The sequence below is a fragment of the Alternaria conjuncta genome (genome assembly GCF_024043145.1).
Source record: "Alternaria conjuncta strain BMP 0040 chromosome Unknown scaffold_9, whole genome shotgun sequence".
Lineage (NCBI taxonomy): Eukaryota > Fungi > Ascomycota > Dothideomycetes > Pleosporales > Pleosporaceae > Alternaria > Alternaria conjuncta.
Window position 1 is genome coordinate 1,281,463 of NW_026250098.1, and position 21,944 is coordinate 1,303,406.

Sequence of the window (21,944 nt, forward strand, 5' to 3'; positions counted from 1 at the left end):
GAAATGTCCTGGCGACAAGGGCAAAGTACTGGCAACCTACACGAGGTACTATTACCTTACCTCGGCCTTTCGAATCCGCGAAGTCTGGCATGATGACTGGCTCGAGTACTGAGTGTCTTCCCTCGACGCTTGGTCCGAGCCGTCTTAGTTGTCTGATGGTATGCCAACTGCATCGCAGCAACGGATCAACAGATTGAAGGAGACGAACATGTCTTTCGATACACCTGCTAAACACGCGAGAGCGTCAAGACAGGTTCATGAACCGCATGCGTAGAACCCTCACGTTCACTATGGCAGTGTCTCGAGCTGCTCTAGTCCATGCTGTAGGTGTCGGGCCACAGTGCACCCCAAATCTGCTACGGCAAAGCGTGGGACGAGGGCCACAGCACATCACTGCCGACATATCTTTGTCAAGCCGTCTGGCGCAAAGAGTTGATGTGAGGTCTTAGCTAGTCCTTCCCCGCAACCGGCGACTTAAGGGTAATGATGACAGTCTGACGCTCGGTAACGGACATTCCAGACAGTAGACGCCATTGTCGAGGCTCTGCAGTGAAGTAGCCAAGTCAAAACATTGCGCACACGAGCGCTCCGCTTCTTGACCATCCTCGCTGTCGAATGAGGGTACTCAATCCTTAACTGAAAGTCTAGGTTGCGGCCGGCTACGACTCCGGTCCATACTTCTTTTTGCGCCAAAGAGTTGGTCATAACATGTTTGTGGTCCTATGTCGCATCGGAGTTGAATTCATGCCGTTGTAGTCTTGGTCTGTGTTGCAACGGTATTCCGGCATCGCAGACTCTCCTGGCCACGACGAACGCCGGTCAGACCGGGATTGATATAGGACTCGCGCGACCAAGTTGGAGGTCAACCTGAACCGGTCTGATCAATCGAAAAACGAGGAACATCTCTGAGACTCGCTACCATGTGGTCGATCAGCTCCAACACTCAATCCTGTCTAGGAATGCTGCGAGTCATTGATTCTTGATTCTTTTCTTGACTACGATGCGGAGATGCACATCCGGGTCTTCAGTTAGTCGTTTTGTCGACAGCAAGCTTGATGACACCTTCGAATGATGACAAGGTCGTCCGTAGGACACGTCGGCGAAATGAGCTGTCGATGTTTGCCACGCGGTCAGCGCTGACCATGGTACCACGGCCACCACCGTAGCCTTGCCACAAGAAGAAGATGGCGGTGTATATCCATATACAAAGGAGCCGAAAGTTTGCCAAGTTGTGAAGGTTTAGGCCGGGTCGAGACATGCCAGCGGTGTGTCCAGCTGCCGAACTTCCTGTCGCTGTCGGAATGCACAAATGCCCCAAGCACGAGGGCCTTGACGCGTCCTTCCGCTTGACTGATCGAACGCATGCGCTCTCTGATAGGGTCCGCGAAAGTTGTGGCCCTTCAGGCGCGCATCATGCCAGAACTCCATCTCCAGGTTTCTTTGTTCAGCCGTGTTGTCCATTTTCGACATCGACTACATGGTATATGCTAGTCGCCGGCAATCGCTTCGTTCGAGCCTCCGATCGTCGTCGTATTGCGCCGCAGCAACCGCCGAGTTTCGTCGCTTATTGTCGTCAGCCTGAAGAAGGTAGCAATCATGACACCAGCTTGAGCGATGGCGAAACCCAGTAGAGACCGGTCGGATAGAGCATCAGCTGCTCTTTGACCACTCTGGAGCCAGAGAATGCATCGTTCCTCACGACATCCTCGCGTTTCCCATCTTGCCATTGATGCATGGCGCACTGCTCTTGTTGACGTTTTTCTCGCCGTTTCGACGGCAAACTCGCCGACGCGAGATCCACGTTTGTGAGAGAGAGGCAGAACGCTAGCCTCTACCTTTGTTCGATCAGTACGACTTGGTGTTCAGGCATCGTGAGTGAATGGGATCGAGCGGCGTAGGGTGGCGGCGGGGTCAGGCGCTTGCGGATGGGCGCAGCGTCCGTATCGTGTCGTAGAATCGAAGGTCTTCACAACGGTCGGTGTGAACAGAGGCGTTGCCGTTCATCAGCGACCAAAGTAGAAGAGGGGCAGTCGGCGTCGCATGTCAGTTGTGAGGTTGCTGCCGGTCAGCTTATCGGCAGTCGCAATGCAGTATCAAGCCCCCGGGGCCTATCGAAGATTCTTTAGGCGTTGCGTGGTATGCACGTCGCGATCTTGTCCGTGGCTTCGGAGGTGCCCGGCGAAGTAGTGCAGGCTCTGCTTCTCCCGAATGAAGGATGCATGCTGTGTGAGCTTGCAGTAACTTTCAGCCGTAAGCGCGTATCCATATAAGTGTCGGCATGGCAGAGGGGGTGCAAAGTGGTCGCGATCTGAGGCTGCGGTTGACTGTCGCGGAGCTCCGCCTGAGCTCTCGATGCTAGAGGCTGACCCGCGAAAGTATCAGAGGCGCCCAAGTGCTGCAGGTACTTGATAAGCCGGCCCATCCTGTACAGCCGCCCGAACCGTCGGCTTGGTGTTTGTGAAGCCCATCGCATCGTCTGCGGTGTGAGTCGTTCTGCATTAGAAGCTCCTCCGTGCCCCTTCGGAGAGCATCGCGGAGCTCCCTGGCAGCGACTGCGGTATATGCTGCACCATGTACGACCGGATGTATCTATCACGAGAAGGGCGGCTCTTTCGGAGAGGCTTGCGAGTTATGCGGTCGTTGTACGTTTCGTTGACGGGGGATGGTGGCGGTAAGGAGGGTGGGGATGAATTTGTGCGGTCTGCCGCGACCAGGACGGCCACTTCATGGCAGCCAAGACACCCCCAAATGCCTTCGCGAAGCTGGACGACATCGCCCTGTTCTACTCTCCATCGCGCAGGAGTGTCGAGAAGGAGTCGAAGACGAGCGGAGCCTATCAGTCGACAAGGTAATATCTGCCTGAGAAAGGGTCGTGGCAGCAAGACGCACACTGCGCAGTCGAAAAGCTGCGTATGCCTAAGGCGAAACTGCTAAGAAGGTGGGTATCGTCGACAGCAGGACAAATGATTTCCGAGTATTTTTGGGTGTGGTGGCAGAGGGTCCGGCGCCTCAAGCTGGGCCGCCACAAGGAGGGAGTAGCGTTGGCGAGCACCCCCGCCATCCACTTCGAACTTGGAAGCCTTCCCACGCAAGCGTGTACGACAGCCCCGAGACACACAGAACCACACGTGCAAACATGCGGAGTTCATATTATGCAAGTCTGGAAAGGAAGAAGATATCTTCAACATAGGGCACACTACAACGAACGCAGTAGATGCGTGCTGTTAGCTTGATAAGAGAGACATGATCAGCATCAGACACATTCAGTCAACAATGGAAGCGAACAGGATTTGGGTATTGGAGTCGTTATTCATTTTCATGTTATTCGTCCTGGTCAAGATCCGGCAAACAGAGCTACCAGAATTTCTGCTCTGCCAATAGGGTTATGTGCCTCCAATCGTCCATCCAACGCCAGGCTTGCAAGGCAATCAATGGCCAGTATCGTACAAAAGAAATGGGCAGTATCGGAAAGCCAGTCAACTAGACTAGGCTAACTCGCTCCACAATCGCCGGGAAAAAGCCGCAGGAGAACCCTCCTCTGCTATCTCAGATTGTGTCTTCCGAAGGCAACACCATGATCTTGCCTGTGCTAACCGCATAGTATACGTAGTCTTGGCTATTTCGACGCTCATGGCTTCGCATACTGCTGAGTCCATTCCTGGGCTGTCTGGATGGCTTGTGCCTGGTTCTCCTTCCATGCCTGCGCAACGTCGTTCGCGAGAGGGTCGTCAGGGTTGGGCGCGCCCAAGAGAGCCTGGATCGAGAGGAGGATGGTGCGGATCTGGAGCGCGGGCGACCAGTTGCCTAAATATGTCAGCCAGGTCGTCCCTTTGCAAGGTCGGGTTCCACCTACTCTTGAGGACGTCGAGGCAGATGCGCCCTAGACGGTCGATGTTGGGGTGGTAGATCTTGGTGAGGAAGCGAACCTTGGGCGGCGTCATGGGGTAGTCATCAGGGAGGAACAGTTCGAGCTTGAATACGCCTCCTACGAGACTTGTAAGCCACGACTCGAAGATTGCTGCATGTGCAAACATACCCTCATAAGGAGATTGGCTGGGGCCGTCGATGGTGACATCAAAGTACCGGAGATTGTCGTCGTGAGGTGTCGCGCTGATGCCTTGCACACTGCACAGGTGACTGTATTAGTAAATCTACGGAGACTCTTATAGCGGACATGCTCACGGCTCGTTGACCAGGCGCTCGGTTTCCTTGATGATTCGCTTGGGCAGCGACATGATTGAGAAGGCGGGGCAGGACTCGTCAGGTAGAGGAGGGGCGATCGCGAAAGATATGCTTCACGAGTACGGAGTGCGACAGTCGTTGAAGCCTAGTTGGAGGAAGTAAGTTTATTCCTCCAGGTAAGAGAAGAAGATGCCGCGCCTTCGCAGTAAGAGCCACTGCGCTAAACCTCCCGGGCTGGATGTTTGACCTTGCGTAATCGGTCGGGCATGCCACCGACGTTGCCAAACGAGGCCTAGCCCAACCGCCGGCATCTCCATCGCTGGGGAGGCGCGCCAAGGGGCCAGGGCTATCACCAACACCAACACTCTCACCCTCATCCATCGCGGCCAAGTTTGCCAACGCCCAAGATGGCGGCCACAGGGGGTGGGCCATCGTCGGCATTCAAATCGCCAACATTCGACGACGATGTCTTGATAGATGTAGACGAGGACATCGGCGCCGCGAGCATAAGCCCAGCAGGACGCGACGTGGTACTCGCCAGCAAGAATGGCCTTCGCATCATAGATCTGGATAACTTGTGGTCTCAACCCCTCATCATACCAAACCAGTCTTCATGGGATGTCGCAGATGTGCAATGGTCTCCCTTCGCGGCACGCGCCGAGTGGATCGCGTCGACCCGAAACCAGCTTGCGCTTGTGTACAATCTCTCTATGCCTTACAACAACAACAAAGCGCCTATCGAGTATACACTACGCGCGCATGACCGAGCTATAACAGACATCAACTTCTCTGCACATCATCCAGACCTCTTGGCAACGTGTGGTGTCGACAGCTTCGTCTTCGTCCATGATCTTCGCAGCCAAAAGGCGCCGCTGAAGCTTGCCGACTATACCGCAGGAGCGACCCAAGTCAAGTGGAACCGCCAAAACGACAAGATTATCGCAAGTGCTCACGACAAATACCTTCACATCTGGGACACTCGTCATGGAGCCAATCCTCTTTCTACCATCACCGCGCACACGACCAAGATTTACGGCATTGACTGGAATCGCAACGACGCGAACAAGATCATGACCTGCTCACTCGACGCGACGATTAAACTCTGGAACAACGTAGGCTTACAAGACAACATTACTGTTCCTCGCCGTGTTATTCGCACTGATTATCCTGTGTGGCGAGCGCGACACACGCCCTTTCCACACGGTATCCTCGCCATGCCGCAACGTGGCAACTCCTCTCTTTGGCTGTACAAACACGTTGATGGCAGCGATCCTTCAACCTTCACCAATGCATCTGCTACAAACTTTCCCAAGCACGCCCCTGATTCCCAAGTTCGCGAGTTCCTCTGGCGCACGCGTGGCTCTACCGAGGACGGGTTCGACAACCGGGACTTTCAGTTGGTTTCTTATGGCACTGACAGGCAACTCATACTTCACCGTCTTTCTTCGGAAGATTTGGAAGCGTGGGTCGGCCACCGTAAAGGCGAACCACTTGTCGAACAGCCCAGCAGGACGCGAAAAGGTGCAACGTATGTTTCATATCGCGATGGGCCTATTCCTACTACCACAAGCACAACCACTCAGGACGAGTTCGGCCCACCTCGCCGACAACGCAAAGGCAACCTTTCCACTCTCCTCCAGAACTACTCACTGAAAGAAGACGCTTACGCTCCGCGCCACCATGACCGAACACATCCTCGGATTCAACATGAGACAATTCCACGAGAAACCATGACGGCTCGCCCGATTCGGCGACATGATCCACGTGTAGTCAATCACATGAAGTGGATTAATGGCATCAAATTCGGGAGTGACCGCCACAACGATATCAATGACCACCATGGTCCCACCAACCATCACGACCGTAATAAGAAGCAGCCATTTCAGGAGCAGAACGACCTTGGTGCAGAGATTGCTTTGGTAGGCCAAAAGTACAAGAAGCTTGCTTTTGAAGAAATCGATATTCCCCGACGACGCATCAAGGTCTCCTTCAGCGGTCCATGGGGTGATTGGGATGCAGTCACAAACGAACCCAGATTAGTGTTTCTTCGCTTCACAATCAACTTCCCAGTTTCCTACCCGAGGGCAATCAAAAGGGAAGAATCGGGCTCCGTTCTTAGCAGGATATCGACTCCTTTGCACATTGAGTTTGAGAGAACGACAGCGGCGATTAGCAAAGAAACCCAAGACGAATTGACGAACAACATGCACCGTATTGCGGAAACCTGCGCAGACCAGCAGCGAGAGGGCCTGGAAGCAGTCCTTTCGTATGCGTTGGGTGAACGGGCTTTGGACGACAGCCTAGACCTAGCCGGAGATGATGACGCTCTCGCAGACCTTGGACCACTGCCTGGCGAAAGCTCTAGTGAGGATGAAGACCAAGAGGGCGAGTTTACTGATGACGTCATGCAGTCATCCCATACTAATGCCAACATACCGCTGCCGGTTCAGTGTACTGCACGGTTCTCGGTAGATGGGTCCCTTGTAGTCGCAAGGATACCCGTAGCAAAATCTATGCCTGGCGCAGATACCTTCAGATTCCAAATTACCAGGAACCTCCGACAGGGTGTTTCGAAGAATGACATCTTCGATTCGTTCGGCCGCTTTACGAATCGTCATCCGGGAGCCTCCGATGGCGCGTCGTCGCCATCCTCCTCCGTTGGATCATGGGAAACATCCTCCACTCTATCTTCCTCGTCCGACTCCCACCATGCAGGAAATTCACATATAGGCAACTTCCAGCCACCGCTGGCTTGGCAAAAATCGGCATCCCGCTTCCAGTCGCGAAACTCAATACCCTCTTCGACTGGCGGAGGAAAGCAGGCGGCTAAGCCCAAGTCGACGGTGTCAATACTATTTTCTGCCACAGATGATCTGGTACCCAGTAAACGTGAACTCGCTGAGGAATATAAGATTTTTGGACCTGGACCAGTGATTTGCGAGCACAATTCTGAAGTAGCTCGGAAGTACGGCTATGATGATCTCGCGGATATCTGGATCCTTTGCAAACTGATATTGAGTAATGAGGTGCCCTTGGAAATATTACCTCAAAAGTACCGGAGGGACCAAGTTCTTGTACTCGCCCGAAGAGCTCTTAGGAGAATCAAACGCAAGGATAGTGGGCTGGACCTACAATTCGACGAGGCAGATCCCGTGGCCAATCCTAAGCTCAAAGCTCGCGTGAAATGGGGACATCACATTGTCGTCACGTGGTTGATACCATCACTGTTCGACCACTTCGAACGCCTAGCAGATACCCAGATGCTTGCTATGCTGTCGTGTATCTTTGCAGAACCGGCTGCTCGCGAAGGTGTCACTTCAGCCATGGCCAAGATGCGACAATCCCAGCTGCCTATGTCCATGGAAGCACCAGCGTTTTCATTGGACTACTTCCCTTCAGTGGATGCTGCGTGGAGTTTGTTCCAGCCTACAATTTCTGTTCCATCTACGCCATCGCAATCGCGTTTTGCAACGCCGGCCAACGAGTTTGCTTGGCAAAGACTGGCCAAGAATTTCGATACGTACGGCAGTCATGGAAGCTCAAATGGCCCGTGGGGTAGCGACCATGTCAGCTCCGAATCTGTTACGCCATACTCTACTGGTAACACGCCTCCCGCCTTGTCCAGGGCGTCTACAATGAGGAGTGCGCAGACGGCTAATCACACACCATACGGAACATCGCCAGAGCAAAGTCACACGGCGCATAAAAAAAGCTCCGCTGCGAATTTCGCAAGTGCTGTTGCCGCATTGTCGCGTCCTTTTGCAAACGCAATGTCCTCTTCACCTCCAGTGAGGTCACGCATGGACGATCTCTCAACTTCAGCACCCACCAGTGGTGTTACTTGGGGCACAACCACATTCTATGGAAGCGACTCCCATGATCAAAACAATCTCTCAACCTCACGCTCAAAGCACGGCAAGCGAGCAAGCTTCGGACAGTCAGAGCAAGTCAATGTCAACTACATAGAGGATTCAGATTCAGACTACGAGAGAGTCGAGGATGACGGTGGCGACAGACTAGCGAACTCAAAAGAAAGTGGCCCGTCTGACAAACCTAAAGATGGTGTCAGTAACAGAGGAGGCATCAAGGTCACGCTCAAGAATCAAGATCAGTTCGATGATGAGGCATGTTTCAGTAGACCACTGCTAGACACAAGTAAAGACTGGTTACATCGGGCTTGGCGCGAGCAGTATGCTGAGATGCTGAGCCGCTGGGGTTTGATCAGCATACGGGCCGAAGTGCTGAAGTTCAATGGCCTTGTGTCATACTTCCCAGCTGAAGCTCCTCGTACCGGCCTCAAACATGGCTCAGTATCGCTCGCACTAAAGACATCCGCCGACGAAAGCGGCGATGAAAAGACCTCGAGACATCTATCTCGAGCTTCATCAACGCTGGTTCCTCCAACACCTACCACATCGCAGATGAAGCGCACACCGGGCGCATCACCTCACCACTTCTCCTTTAACCCCGAAGCAATGGAGTTCCAACCTGGAACGATATCTGGCGGTATATCAGAAGAGGGTCTACCGTCTTTCAACACACTCATTCCAACAGAGCAGTATCTCCAACTTTCAATACCCGTTCCAACCCCAACGAAGGAGCTAGACGAGAGCGTTGCCGGCCTAGACACGTCGCCTGGACAGAATCGACTACAACCCCCACCCAGCAGAGCGAGCCGACCCAGCCTCTCACGAGGCACATCAACCGTCTCAGCCGGTTCATCATGGCGTGACGGACGCTCGCGCACCAATATCACCACTACATCCTCCAAGCCCACCAAAACAGACCCCGTGTACAGTTGCAGTATCTGCTGGATCCGCGTCTCCGGTCTTTTCCATCTCTGCCCTTCATGCGGACACGTCGCACACATGGAGTGCATGGACGACGAGATCGGCATGGACGACGGCGAATGCGTAGTCGGCTGCGGATGCGGCTGTGGTCTCGAAAACGACGATGAGCGCAGCAGGATGGAAGCCTACATTGAAGGCGTACGCGCGGCGAACGCTGCTGGTATCGCATGGGAAGAAGGCAGCGAGTGGTTCCCTAGCGGTACTACGACGCCTGCGCTATATGCCGAGAGCGCCTATGGTGACTTCATGACGGGCGGTGCGAGTAAGATGGCGGGTATGAATGGTGGCGAGGAGAAGAGGAAGGAGAGGCTAGGTGGGCGCAGTAATGTGGTTAGTCCTACGCCGGCTAAGAAGAAGAAAGGGAAGAAGAAAGTGAGGGCTTCGGGGTTGAGCTACTATTGACTGTAGGACTACGAGAGGAGATACCCTTTTCGGCTTTCGCATCGTTTGGTTTTCTAGGCGTCTTCACGGTTCTGGCGTTTGCACACTGCGCGGCTTTTATATGACGTCACATGTACATTCTGTCGATGTAATCGTAGCTGTACTTTACTGTTTGTAATTCTACATATGGCAGGGAGTTATTATGCACCCACCTGTCCGGTCCATCCAATCGCACGACTGCATGCATGCGTCTTCTCATCCCTGCGCTTGTCAAGCCGACCCTTTGCGTCGCACAAATAACAAAAGACTCGCCTCACCACCATACCGCCCCGCGTCGGCTTCTTCCTTTTTCACGCGTGCACCTTTTTCCGTATTGACCTCACTCATCTCACGCTTTCGCAGGAACTTCCTCTCGATACTGAACTCAGCACAATACATACACTTCCAGTTCTTCAATCGATCAATTACCATGTCTTTCTTCAACGACGCCTGGAAGGCAATGGACGGCTTTGGTCAAGAAGCGGGAAAGCAAATGGGTGGCGCTGCGGATGAGGCTGGCAAGAACCTTGATCAATTTGGCCAGGAAGCAGGGAAGCACATCGGCGGAGCCGCGAATGACGCTGGTGAAAATCTCGACGCTTTTGGTCAGAAAGCTGGCAAGCAAATCGGTGGTGCTGCGGAAGAAGCTGGCAAGGGTCTCGATGAGTTTGGACAAGAAGCTGGAAAGCAGATCGGCGATGCCGCTAAAGAGACGTACGGGCATGTCGAAGCATTTGGACACGACGCAGCGGAACAGATCGGACCTGCTCTTGAAGAAGCGTGGAAACATGTGGACGCCTTTGGTCAAGAGGCTGGGAAGCAGATCGGTATCGCCGCAGAGCACACCAAGCAGTGGATTGAAGAGCATCCAGGAGAGACTGCAGGCATCATCGCTTGTGTTGTCGCTGCTCCTCTCGGTATCGCGGCAGCACATGGTGCTCTGCATATGGTGGGCTTCACGGCCGCGGGTGTTGCAGCTGGTAAGCTCCCTCAAATGCCGATCAGGAACCATATGCTGTGTAATTGACTGACATGTCTCCCAGGATCTACCGCAGCCGGCGCACAGGCCGGCATTGGGATTGTTGCAGCTGGGAGTACCTTTGCTGTTCTCCAAAGCGCAGCAGCGGGAGGCGCTGGCGCTATACTTGTCAACGGCGTCGCTGCGGGCACGGCTACCGGGGTTGCTGTCGCTGCTACAGCTCCTGGTCTTATCAAAGCCATGAAGGAAGGCAAGAAGGAAGTGACCATCGACGATGTTACCTACAAGATCGAGGACAAAGGAGAGGTAGAATCCTCGCCACCAGATCAATAGAGTCTGGCTGTGGGCTCAGATGGTGACGGAAGAGTGTGAAGACGCTGGGGCACTGCATGTCGCTTGAGACCTACACGACATATCTCCGTCTTGTGAAGGACGACATAGCCCTGGAGAGATACGAAAAAGCTTAGCCTCCTACTGTTTGTGTCTTCTGTGCGCAGTGCAACCAAAAGAGGCCAGCTCCAAGTAGGCCTGGTCTAGACTCACTGACGTAGAGTTCCCAAAGCGAGCATGTTCCTGATACATGCTTCACGGGATCTCCCACGGCTTTGCGTTGCTCCCGAAACAAGGCTGAGCCGTTCGTGGAGCGGTTCACGGCCGGCTGCAAGGGTTCCGAATGCGGATAGCGTCGATGAGGGGGCCTGCACCACAATCCCAGCCAACGGCTAATACTAACTGTCAGCCGTCGTACAATATACTGGACTCGAGTAGCTACCGCCGCATATCACTGAGTACAAGACCTCGAAGAAGAAAATTCGCGATTGCGCAGAGTGAAGAAAGATGCTGCAACCGGACCCCACGCGTGATTCGCGAACCCGATAGGTAAGGCGCTAATGACTAGCCGTGCATCTCCCCAGCTTCTTCTCCACTTTAGATACCGCTGCCTTCCTGCTTATCTACCATACCTCCGGTGATTCTTCTCGCTTCTGCGTAGCTAGTCAATTGTTGTTTTGCATATGATATCTCGGGCCGCCGACAAGTTCGCCCAGCGACCGAACGCTCGCACCTTCCGCGGCAGATGGCTGAGGCTATCACTGTTTCGTCATCCTCATCCGTGCTGAGATCATCCGAGACTGCTCCGATCGACGTCAAGCCCGCTAAGCAGGCGTCATCTGCATCATGTTCCGCGAAGAAGAAGGCAACCAAAGCTTCCGATACCTCTGGCGTCACCAAGAGGAAGCAGTCCAAGAGCCGTAATGGTATGCTCCCTCTGCGTCAACTCTTATCGCTCACATGATAAGCGTCACTCGACTTGTTTCCACCTGGGACTACACTGATCTCTGTATAGGATGCGTTTCCTGCAAGGCGAAGCGCTTGAAATGTGACGAAAGACACCCTTCATGCAAGCAATGCGAGAGACGTGCAATAACATGCGGCGGTTACGCCAAAGATTACAAATGGAAGCACTACGACGAGTTGAATACTACGAGCAAAGCGCCCATCAATCCACGTCAAGGTTAGTCTTGACACAGGCATACTGATACGCATCTGACAGGCTTAGGCCCGACCCTCCAAACGCCAACAGCTGTGTCTTCGCAATTCCAGGGACAGTACGGTCTCCAGGACTACCAATGCACCTTCGGAAACCCGCCCCACCCTGGGGTATACTATCCGCCGCACCAACACTCATACCCTTTCACGCATGGTCCGCCCATACAAGCAGCCTTTCCACATCCTCCCTTGGCACCTATGGGAAACTTGTTCACTGTCCCGACGACATCGCCATTCATCATCTCTCAGTCAATATCACCAGTGGAGTCATATGCGCCAGGTTCTTTTGAGCCATTTGGCATTGTTGGAGCCGAAAGTACGACTACTGCACGGGCCAATACGAATACTGACTCAAGCCTTTCGTCAGGCCAATCTCCCCGAATAGTAGACCTCCTACTCCCAGGAACAGATCTAAATGTGCCACCAGAGGAGTACTCTTCCTTTGTGTCTCAGCATGAGGCTTTCTATCAGCCCTCTGGTATGACGCCGCCAGCGCCATTGGATGACGATGTCGATGAAGAAGTTGTACGCGATAAAATTGATGAGTCTGCAGCTTGCGTGATGTGGCTACCATCGCCCGCGACACCAAGCTCATCAGGCTCTTCCTCAAATTCTCCCGACTTCAAGATCCCGGCCCAGTTGCAGTTGCCTATGACATCGGCGGAGTCACTCACACGGCGTTATCATAGGGACACGTGCGGTGTACTGTCATTGAAGGACGGGCCTACAGAGAACCCATGGCGGACTCTCATCTGGCCTCTAACGAGGGATTGTCCCGCACTCTATCATGCCATCGCATCGATGACCTCCTTCCATCAGGCAAGAGATATGCCTACTTTGCGCATACAGGGTATAGATCATATGCGGAGCGCCGTACATGCATTGGCTGCTGGACTTCAAAACATGCGTGTCGACGCAGCTATATCGACTACACTTGTTCTGGCCTTTGCCGAATCTTGGGACCAGCATATCAGTACCGGCATCAACCACATCAAAGGAGCTAAGATCTTGATCAATCAAGCACTCATGAACCATCGTCTCATGCCAAAGCAAGGCGAAGAATGGGCTCGGCTGAAGTTTCTTTGCAACACTTGGATTTACATGGACGTTCTTGCTCGCCTTACTTCTGCTGACGAAGACGACGCATACGATGTCGACAATGTGAGAGAAAGCATATATGCTGCTGGAGACACCGACTCTACTCTTGACCCGTTGATGGGCTGCGCGCACACGCTCTTCCCCATCATTGGTCGGGTCGCCAATCTGGTGAGGAAAGTGCGGAGATCCGATAGCAACGGACCCACCATCATATCGCAAGCAGTGCAATTGAAATCTCAACTCGAGGAATGGACCCCGCCTTCTCACATTGAAGAACCAGAAGATGAGACAACAAGTCCGCAAGATGCTATCAAGACTGCGATCGCTTATCAATACGCAACACTGCTCTATCTTCACCAAGCCGTACCTGAGGTTCCTTCCCAGCCACCCGGCGTGCTCGCAAACAAAGTACTGTGCGCCTTGGCCACCGTTCATCCACGCTCACGCTCGATCATCGTGCACATCTATCCTCTGATGGCTGCTGGCTGTGAGATGACTGAGCCGGATGAACGGGAATGGGTCAAAGATCGCTGGTCTATGATGTCTACCAGAATGAAATTGGGGATCATAGAGCGATGTTTGGAAGTTACGAAGGAAGTCTGGAACCGACGCGACAATCATGCGCTTGAGCATACAACCATGGATATGGAGCACTTGCGCAGCGACAGCTTCTCATCAGACGCATCCATTATTTGCGAGAACGACGCCTATCCCGATGATTACGACCCCGATCGCGACTTCGGTTCACGAGAAACACCGTACGGGATGCCGATACCGTCTGGTACCACAGACTCCCAGAACTCGGGAGTAACAGTCAAAAGCCGCTTGCATTGGTTGAGCGTCATGAAAGAGTGGGAATGGGAGGTCCTCCTCGGTTGAACCACAACCATGCCTCCAGTCATGTTTCTGCATTCACCAGCCATTCCAACAGATCTTACATATGTTGTTATCACTTTGGAAACTTAATGTTCGCAGTTCAAGGTTGGGTTTGCTTCGTAATGCCTGTTTTTGGAGTTGGCGTTGCGAGGTACAAGGTGCGAAACTAGCCATATCGCTCAACAATGTTTAGAATCAGGCTCAAGCGGCATTCAATCTCGGACCAAAAAGCCCAATCGGAGGACTCATATCTGACGCCTCAGCACGGCATCAAGACACTCAATGCTTCCAGCATATTGCCGTAATACATATCGACCTTACTCCAATGGACCTTCATTCGCATCACACTGAGCCATCCTTTTGGCGATAAGAAGTCAGTCCACCAACTCTCAGATATCAACGACTGTACTTCGTTTCAAAACGGCCCAATCGAGTTCACCGGTCTTGTGCGCTCAAACCATCGCACATGCGTCACCCGGGCGGCCAGTATCAACGTGCGCGCACGACATACACTACGTATTCCCCTCGAGGTGGCTTGCATGTTGATAAACTTTTCGAAATTAAGGCACGTCGTTATAGGCTACAGTACTATAGTCATGAATACACGGGCTGTCAGATAGCAGCCACAGACTGTAGTGCCTGCTGTCAGAGCAGCCAACCGCCTTACAGCGCAGAGGTGCTACAGAACGCATGATCCATGCTTGGAAGACCGATGATAGAACTTGCAGACACATCTAATGCAACTAGAGTTGGCTCAGTACGTCGATTATGCGACTTATCACATCCTACCGCAAGGTCCCGTCTGTGGCTTGCATTCCAAGTCGTCGTCATCCATGTCAGTCCTCCACCCAAGGAAGCTAGTAAGCTGCAGCCGTCCGATGCTCAGCGGGCGTCTACATGAGCGATAGAGCTACCATGATCCCGTGATCATGCTGACCAGGCATGCGCCGCCAGGGTCGAGTATTGGGTCGTTGCGCAAACAAGGTACAGCTCGGCCGATGTAACGTTGGATGCTTTCGGTATTCTCGCTTGACTGCCGCGACGACCAAGCGCCAGACAGTAGGTATGACGGAAGAGCGGACTGAAGATACCGCATGACGCTATCGCAATTCGAGACACTTTCCCTGAACACACAGATCAGTGGCCTCCGATTGTATCTCGCCACGAAACATTCACACATCAAACAAGGGTCTTAGCACCCCAAGCAAGCAAGCCAGCTCAACCGATCCAGTTACACTGCCACCTAAGGCACACGCGTCATGGCCAGGTTATTGAGACCATTCATACAAGGCAAACGAGGCAAATAATCTTCCATGGATACAGTACCCGTCGTCAATTCTTACTTCGTTCGGAATGCCCTGCAGCATGCAGATCATCTGCGCACCTACTCGGCAAAAGAGCCGAATGAGCACAAAGACGGCGGCAACATACATCTCGGCATTAGCCATATATGCAGGTACATTCTGTTTCGGAGTCTCGGAGACCAAAGGCGGGCGATGACACAACAAAGACAGGCGCCTGACAGCCCACTACGTGTGCCACGAAACACCAACACCAACAGGCATCAACCTAGTCGACCACGCTATTGTAGTTTTTGAGCGACTCAACAGCGACACAGGATTTGATATGTGATGTGCCTGAGGAGCATTATTGGTGGCGTCCATCACGGAACAAGGATTGACCCAACAGCAGTACATGACGGATCATGTGACTACGCGATACATTGGTGGCGTCTTTCGCCTTACGTGACACGTCGGAGTCATCTTGTTGGGAAGTGAATAGGAGGCGCAGCGGACTGACGTCGAGGGTGTTACTGTGAAGTGTGCTACGGGCATTGCAGCATGGACAAGCGGGGCTTTGGTGGAAGCTAGCGTTGAGGGGAGGTAGAGAGAAGAGCACAAATAACGAAGAACTAATAGGCGAAGATTTGGACGAAGAATAGATCTGAAACACTGCGAGAAATGTACAGTGCATTATGTAAACATCTCCTAGTCCGACTACTATATGCCAATCACCACACCATACCATTAAGCCGTATCACCCACATCTACACCCCAGCATCAGCATCGTCCCCCACCTTCGCCCTCGCCCTAACCTTCATATTAACCATCATGATAGTCTCAACCCAGTCCCTCCCTAAATTCTGCTCAACCTCCAAACGCTCCTGCAGCTTCTTGATGCGCTTATCAGACTTGGCCTGTCGACAACGCAGGAAATGGATGGTCTTATTCTTGTCCTGTAGCTTAGCCCAGATCAAGTCGTCGACGTCTTCTTGGACCGGGGACTGCACATGGGCAGCTTCCAGGGAGAGTTGGTGTTGCTGCTCGTCTATATCAGCTAATTGAGCATGACGATCGGTCGCGGTGTCTTGTGATCCGTCTAGTTGCTCGAATCGCGGGGCCTCACGCTCAGCACCCGTGTCCTGCGATTCTGCCAGTTGCTCGGTTAGAGTCTGGAGCTGCTCTCCAAGAACTTGGATAGTCTCATTCGTAGCTTCAGCATTGTCGCGAAACCTCTCTTTCAGCTTCACAAGTTCGCTCTCCTTCGCTGTGAGCTCTTCAGAAGTTTGCTGGAAGAGCAATTGGTTGAGTTCAGACTGCTGCATCAACTCTTGGTTGCGGTTTTGTAGGCGAGTGTTGGTCGCAGCCAGGTTGTCGTTGTCCTGATTCAAGGATGCGAGAGAGGGCGCCAGGGAAGGCGTCGCAGAGCCTGTCGGTGAGCTTATGACGGAGTCGTTGCGACGAAACCGGCTGAAGAAGCCGGCTTGTTGGGGCTTACATGTCATTGAGGCGGACATGATGCTAGGTTCTCAGGTGGGCGTGATGGGAGTCGAGGGATTTATGCGACGGAAGACGCCGAACAAGTGATACTGAGAGGGCTACAATGGCTCTGAGATTGAGCCTGTTGTTGCTACTCTGGAAGATGTATGCGGTACTTTGAGGTATTGTTTTATATGTAAGCATGTAGAACATGTTGCATTCACAACGTCAAAATCAGAGAATCACGAAGACACCACTGTACACGCACCAAGAAGACATGAAATGCGGCACACCACGCGATGGAATTTGATGCCAGAAGGGAAATATCTATCTAACAAAAATCACAAAAGACAAAAACTCGGAGGGGGAAGAGGAAACAAGACGGGGAATCAGAATAGTACCAAACCACCCAACCCATCTTCAAACATCTTTGAAGATGCCAGACCAGAGTTCCTCTCCAGGACGAAGCACAACCCGCTTGTCGGGCACAATGTGCGTCTGCACAAAGATGCCGTTCACCTCATCTGCCATTTTCTTGCCGAGTATTTTCAGCAGGGCGCCGTTGGTGGTCTCCAGATCTTCGATCCGGGCGGCCGCAGCCGACTTCTCTTGCATCAGCAGCTCGACGAGGTGCTGGTACTGCTGCTCGATACGCCTGAGCGCATCAGCGGCGGGGCCGGCGGCGAGAGCGGGGTGCTATACAAGTAACTTTGTCAGTGCTGAAACGAAAATGACAGAGAGGCCGGGAGGTACTCACGTCGCTGGCCGTGAAGATGTCGAGCTCGGTGGCGACGATGTCGGCCTCGTGGTGACCTGGGAGGTTGGTCTGGGAAGACATATTAGTATATGTAGTAGTCTCGGTGATGTTTGGCAGAATGTTTGTGAGATGTGGAGGGGATGTGTTCTGCAAAAGAGGTTCTGGCGGCTGAGGAAATAGGAAGATGGGAGGCGGTTGAGCGGTTTATATGCTACGCAAAAGATGGGATGGTGATGGTGAATGGGGAATTTGAAAGTCGAGGTGAAAGAGAAATGAACTCTCGAAGACGGTCAATTCGGGCTATACAGAGCTATTATGCTGTGCTCTCTTGAGCTGTTTGTATGCCTGTTCGTCTTCACCTGCGACTCTTGTCTTCTTCACTCGTCCTCCTTCCCAGTATGTATTCATGCGCCCTTCTGTACCAGCTCTGTGACTTGTTGTTCGATGGCCTTGTCGTCCAGGCCCTTCAGTGACAGCTTCCGCTCCTTTCCGAAGTCTACCCCAGATTGTTAGCAGTGCTCTCGTATGTCCGTGGTGAGTGTGACGCACCGAATCGCGCATAAACGGTGGGCTGGGTGTTGCTGGCTTCGCGGATCATAATGGGGATGGATGGGTTGGCCTTCTTCATGGCGGGGTAGCTTCGCATGAGGAAATTCCTGTCCAGTCGGTCAGCGCGGTTCGCTCTATCCTGCCTGTCCTGTCTATCCTGCTCTTGTGCAATGGCGTGCGCGTTGGGTTGCGCTCCTTCACTCGGTTGTCGCATACCTTGTCGCGGCGCTGTGCTCGCTGGTCTGGCAGAACAGGAACCTCAGCTCCTTGAGGCCGTTTGCGAATGCTTTTGACGCCATGGTAGGGACCGGTACTGGTGTGCGGGGGTATCAATGGGTGACTGTCGTCACTGGGCCGGCAGCGACATTCAATGTTCGTCAAGCTGCCAGACGCACGCCTTGCCCAAACGGGCCTAGAGCAGTCGGAGCACCCCCATCGATAGTCCCGGATTTATCATCTCGTGCTTGAGCCCGACATCGCGACGGCCCTCGCACACGACACTCGCCAAGGCCTCGACCTCGCTCTCGACGCCCCAATTCCTGCTCCACTCGAATCGCCGACTTCGAGAGTCCAGGACACAGCTCGCCATCATGTCGTTCCGCCCCGGCTCCCGCATCTTCAGCTCCTTCCGACCCTTCTTCCAACGCGCAAATGCCCGCCGACATGCCTCCACGGCGGGCGCTGAGCCCGCTGGCTTCCAGAAGTTCTGGAACAGCCCCATCGGTCCCAAGACAGTCCACTTCTGGTATGCTGCCTCGACACCACCTCCATGCCCACCCGCAATGCGCTGCCAGCTCCCCGCACTCTCCGAAGCGCATCCGCATCCGCAGCAGCAAACACCCGCCTCCAAAACCCACCCCACCCCACCCAAGCCATCGCACAAATGCTAACACCCCAACAGGGCCCCAGTAATGAAATGGGGCATGGTCCTCGCCGGCGCCTCCGACTTCTCCCGCCCCGCCGAATCCCTCTCCTTCACCCAGAACTTCGCTCTCATGTGCACAGGCGCCATCTGGACGCGCTGGTGCTTCGTCATCCGCCCCAAAAACGTCGCGCTGGCTGGTGTCAACTTCCTCGTCTTCTGCGTCGGTGCCACACAAGTCGGTCGCATTTACATGTACAACAAGAGTCTGGAGAACACTGAGGGTCAGGCCAAGGGTGAGATGCTGGATGTTAAGCACACTGCTGAGAAGGCGGAGAAGAAGGCTGAGAAGACTCTGAAGTAAATTACGAACGGGTGAAGATAGGGTTGAGAGGTTGGAAAGTGGATTCCCCGGCTGGAAAGCTAGGCGTTGGGTGCGGGCAGATGGGAGGATTGAACGAGCTGGATGTATATCTACTACGGAATCATGTTGGAGCATATGCACCAGCGTGTTATTATGACAATGATTCCTTTGCTTTACGTAGCAAACAAACAACGATCAGAATCCTTCAGCATTCGAAAGTTTCGCGTGTTCAGATTTTTTTATAGCTCTATGGTCTGTCTTGCATGCTAACCATGACTCTCCACTGAGCGATAGACATGTCGGGTCAGGAGCATGCTCTTTCTCAGAGTCGACATCTGTAGTATTCAACGCATTGCTAGAGTACAATGTGTCCGACAGACCGAATGACAGCAGCGCGCACACGCACATGTCCAGCCTAGAGCTGTTGTTGCATCCTGTCTTATCTCCTCCACTTGCGTACCTTGTTCTTCAGCCCAGCACCCAGATTACGCATGAACGTGTAGCAAGAAAATTCCCGCATGAGATCGCGGAGAGATTTCTCCTCCCCGCAATGCGCAACCTCCCCATCCTCATTGCTGCCATCGACACTGGACTGCTCGGGCTGTAGGAGAGCAACTTCATCAGCATCCCTGACTTCGAACAGCGCGTCGGGGCTGAAGATGCTGAGTAGTTCCATCTCTAGGTCTCGTTCAACATCTCGCTCTTCAACCGCTCGACATTCCTCGACCACTCCATCTCTCTCCCACCCTTCAAGCGGCAAAAGAGCATGATAAAGATCAGCGCAGTGCTGCAGAACCACGCCGTCAGGATCACGCGGCTCGATCACAGGAGATGGGTGTCTGAGAGATCCGCCATGTCTGGGTGGATCGCGTGCCCGTGCCTCGAGCATGAAATTGAGACAGAAGGCTTGTCTGACCATGACCATACGAGGTACTCTCTTGACAGCATCGGCGGTCACCACGGACGGACTAGGTGCCACGGGTTCCCTTCTGATGCGGTTGGTGTACCTTCGGAATCTGCTTGGAACGTGTATGCGGGATCGTGGAGGTGGAACGAAGAGTTCCTGTCGAGAATGGCGGACTGTGCTGAGCGAGTCGAGGCTGACTGGAGGAATTGCTGGCAGATGTGTATCGTCTGCCTGGCCTGATTTGGAGGTGTATGGTGCCCAGTTTTTGAGTAGACTGACGACGCTGTCGTCTCTGGATTCGGTCTTCGGACTCGAGCGACCTTTGAAAGAACCCTCATCAGTCGTGATACTGTTCCTAGGTCTCAGGCTTTCGTCATCTGAATTATGAGATTCATCGCCATCTTCTATATCGCTCAACACGCGTACGAGTCCGCGGCCTAGTCTCAATCAGCCCAGATACGGCACGTCAAAGTTGAGTCAAACTGACCGAGAGGACGTGGAGCAGGAGGTTTCGCTGGTACGACTTCTGGCTCACGGTTCCAGATAAAGTTGTATTTACAAGTCCTACAAGTCTGAACTGCGTGTCTGGAGAATTGGTATACCGTCGCTCCACAGTTAGGACATATCCTACGGTCTATATAGAATCTACCACAGCCGCGCATATGGCGAGCTCGCCGACCTGCGTTCCCAGGCATGATTGGGATGTCGATTGACCCGTATTCTGTATGGTATGTGTTTGGAAAGGTAGGTGCACCTGCTGTGGATGTTTTTGCGGAGAAAAAGCAAAGCGCGAATACTTCAAGTGCTGCCTCTGATGACTGGATGCCGGTGGTGAGGATAAGATGAAATGACTGCTGCATCACATTAGAACAGGCCCGAATTAGGTCATGCTCTGCATACCTTTGATGATGTTGCCGTTGAACCCCGATGCCAACAAATGATAGCGATAGTGCTGTAGCGATAGAGGCGATGGCTGATGAGCGGAAGGTTGTGATGGAAGACTATAGCAGATGCCACTTTGAAGGTCAAAGACCGTCAGCATGGCATTTTGCACGTGCTCTGTCTCTGTGGAAGTCGCAATGGCGAGTGCTTTCTGTCGTGTCGGCGTGTTGACATGCGTCGAAGGCAATCGCGTTCATCCAGCGTGCGAAGCCCTCCAGGCGCGCTCCCACCTTTTTCTCAGTCATCGTTCTCTTTCACATGCGCTCTGCCAGACTTCGGTTCGCCATATTCTGGTTCTGCGATGACCCATAGACCCCTAACGAACCACTCACGACTCCAGTAGTTCAGGTCGATACCCCAACAAGAGCGGGTTTGTTGAATGATAAATACCGCAAACTTCTTCGGGGTCTTCCTCTTTCTCCTCTCTTCCCATGTTTCTGCATCAGGTGAATGCCTTGCAACACCCAGCACAGCATTCACCACAGCAGTCTCCGCAATTACTACACGCATCGCCAAAACAACTTCCCATACTCGCAAAACACGCAATGATTGATTCGATGCACCAAGGGCCTGCCAACGTGCAATCGATCCGCTGGATACACCGTGTGCAGCAATCTTTCGGCTCGTCGTGCGCAGGTGTGAACTCCTCTGTCTCGGGGTTCACTGGGGCGTAATTCATCTTGAAAGCGGGGAGAGAGTGGCGACTGCTGGAGGAGTTTCGGTGGTAGAGGGTCGGTGCTGAACGAAGGAGGAAGGAAGGATGATGTAAGAAGGGACCAGGTGAGCTTGTAAGTCAGGGTTCGATGATGTATCTTGTCGAACAGCAGAAACAAAGTAAGATTGTGATGATT

The 21,944-nt window shown here is 53.2% G+C and overlaps 7 protein-coding genes across 7 annotated transcripts; 3 read left to right on the forward strand and 4 right to left on the reverse strand.

Moving 5' to 3' along the window:
• Positions 1-3,628: 3,628 nt before the first annotated feature.
• Positions 3,629-4,235, reverse strand: UBC13 (Ubiquitin-conjugating enzyme 13; the record flags this gene model as incomplete). The annotated part of the gene is made up of 4 exons (XM_051471129.1): positions 3,629-3,804; positions 3,854-3,993; positions 4,033-4,125; positions 4,183-4,235. The coding sequence occupies 4 exons, from the start codon at positions 4,233-4,235 to the stop codon at positions 3,629-3,631; spliced, it is 462 nt and encodes a 153-aa protein (XP_051325339.1).
• Positions 4,236-4,589: 354 nt separating this feature from the next.
• Positions 4,590-10,764, forward strand: J4E85_006895 (uncharacterized protein; the record flags this gene model as incomplete). The annotated part of the gene is made up of 3 exons (XM_051471130.1): positions 4,590-9,404; positions 9,862-10,432; positions 10,496-10,764. The coding sequence occupies 3 exons, from the start codon at positions 4,590-4,592 to the stop codon at positions 10,762-10,764; spliced, it is 5,655 nt and encodes a 1,884-aa protein (XP_051325340.1).
• Positions 10,765-12,882: 2,118 nt separating this feature from the next.
• Positions 12,883-13,956, forward strand: J4E85_006896 (uncharacterized protein; the record flags this gene model as incomplete). Its single annotated transcript, XM_051471131.1, has 1 exon — positions 12,883-13,956. The coding sequence occupies one exon, from the start codon at positions 12,883-12,885 to the stop codon at positions 13,954-13,956; it is 1,074 nt and encodes a 357-aa protein (XP_051325341.1).
• A 2,044-nt stretch (positions 13,957-16,000) lies between these two features.
• Positions 16,001-16,750, reverse strand: J4E85_006897 (uncharacterized protein; the record flags this gene model as incomplete). The annotated part of the gene is made up of 1 exon (XM_051471132.1): positions 16,001-16,750. One exon carries the CDS (start codon positions 16,748-16,750, stop codon positions 16,001-16,003), a length of 750 nt encoding a protein of 249 aa, XP_051325342.1.
• A 382-nt stretch (positions 16,751-17,132) lies between these two features.
• J4E85_006898 (uncharacterized protein) lies at positions 17,133-17,550 on the reverse strand (the record flags this gene model as incomplete). The annotated part of the gene is made up of 2 exons (XM_051471133.1): positions 17,133-17,408; positions 17,470-17,550. 2 exons carry the CDS (start codon positions 17,548-17,550, stop codon positions 17,133-17,135), a joined length of 357 nt encoding a protein of 118 aa, XP_051325343.1.
• Positions 17,551-17,873: 323 nt separating this feature from the next.
• On the reverse strand, positions 17,874-18,317 carry J4E85_006899 (uncharacterized protein; the record flags this gene model as incomplete). Its single annotated transcript, XM_051471134.1, has 3 exons — positions 17,874-17,965; positions 18,019-18,125; positions 18,235-18,317. The coding sequence occupies 3 exons, from the start codon at positions 18,315-18,317 to the stop codon at positions 17,874-17,876; spliced, it is 282 nt and encodes a 93-aa protein (XP_051325344.1).
• A 291-nt stretch (positions 18,318-18,608) lies between these two features.
• J4E85_006900 (uncharacterized protein) lies at positions 18,609-19,244 on the forward strand (the record flags this gene model as incomplete). Its single annotated transcript, XM_051471135.1, has 2 exons — positions 18,609-18,763; positions 18,920-19,244. The coding sequence occupies 2 exons, from the start codon at positions 18,609-18,611 to the stop codon at positions 19,242-19,244; spliced, it is 480 nt and encodes a 159-aa protein (XP_051325345.1).
• Between the last annotated feature and the right edge of the window lie 2,700 nt (positions 19,245-21,944).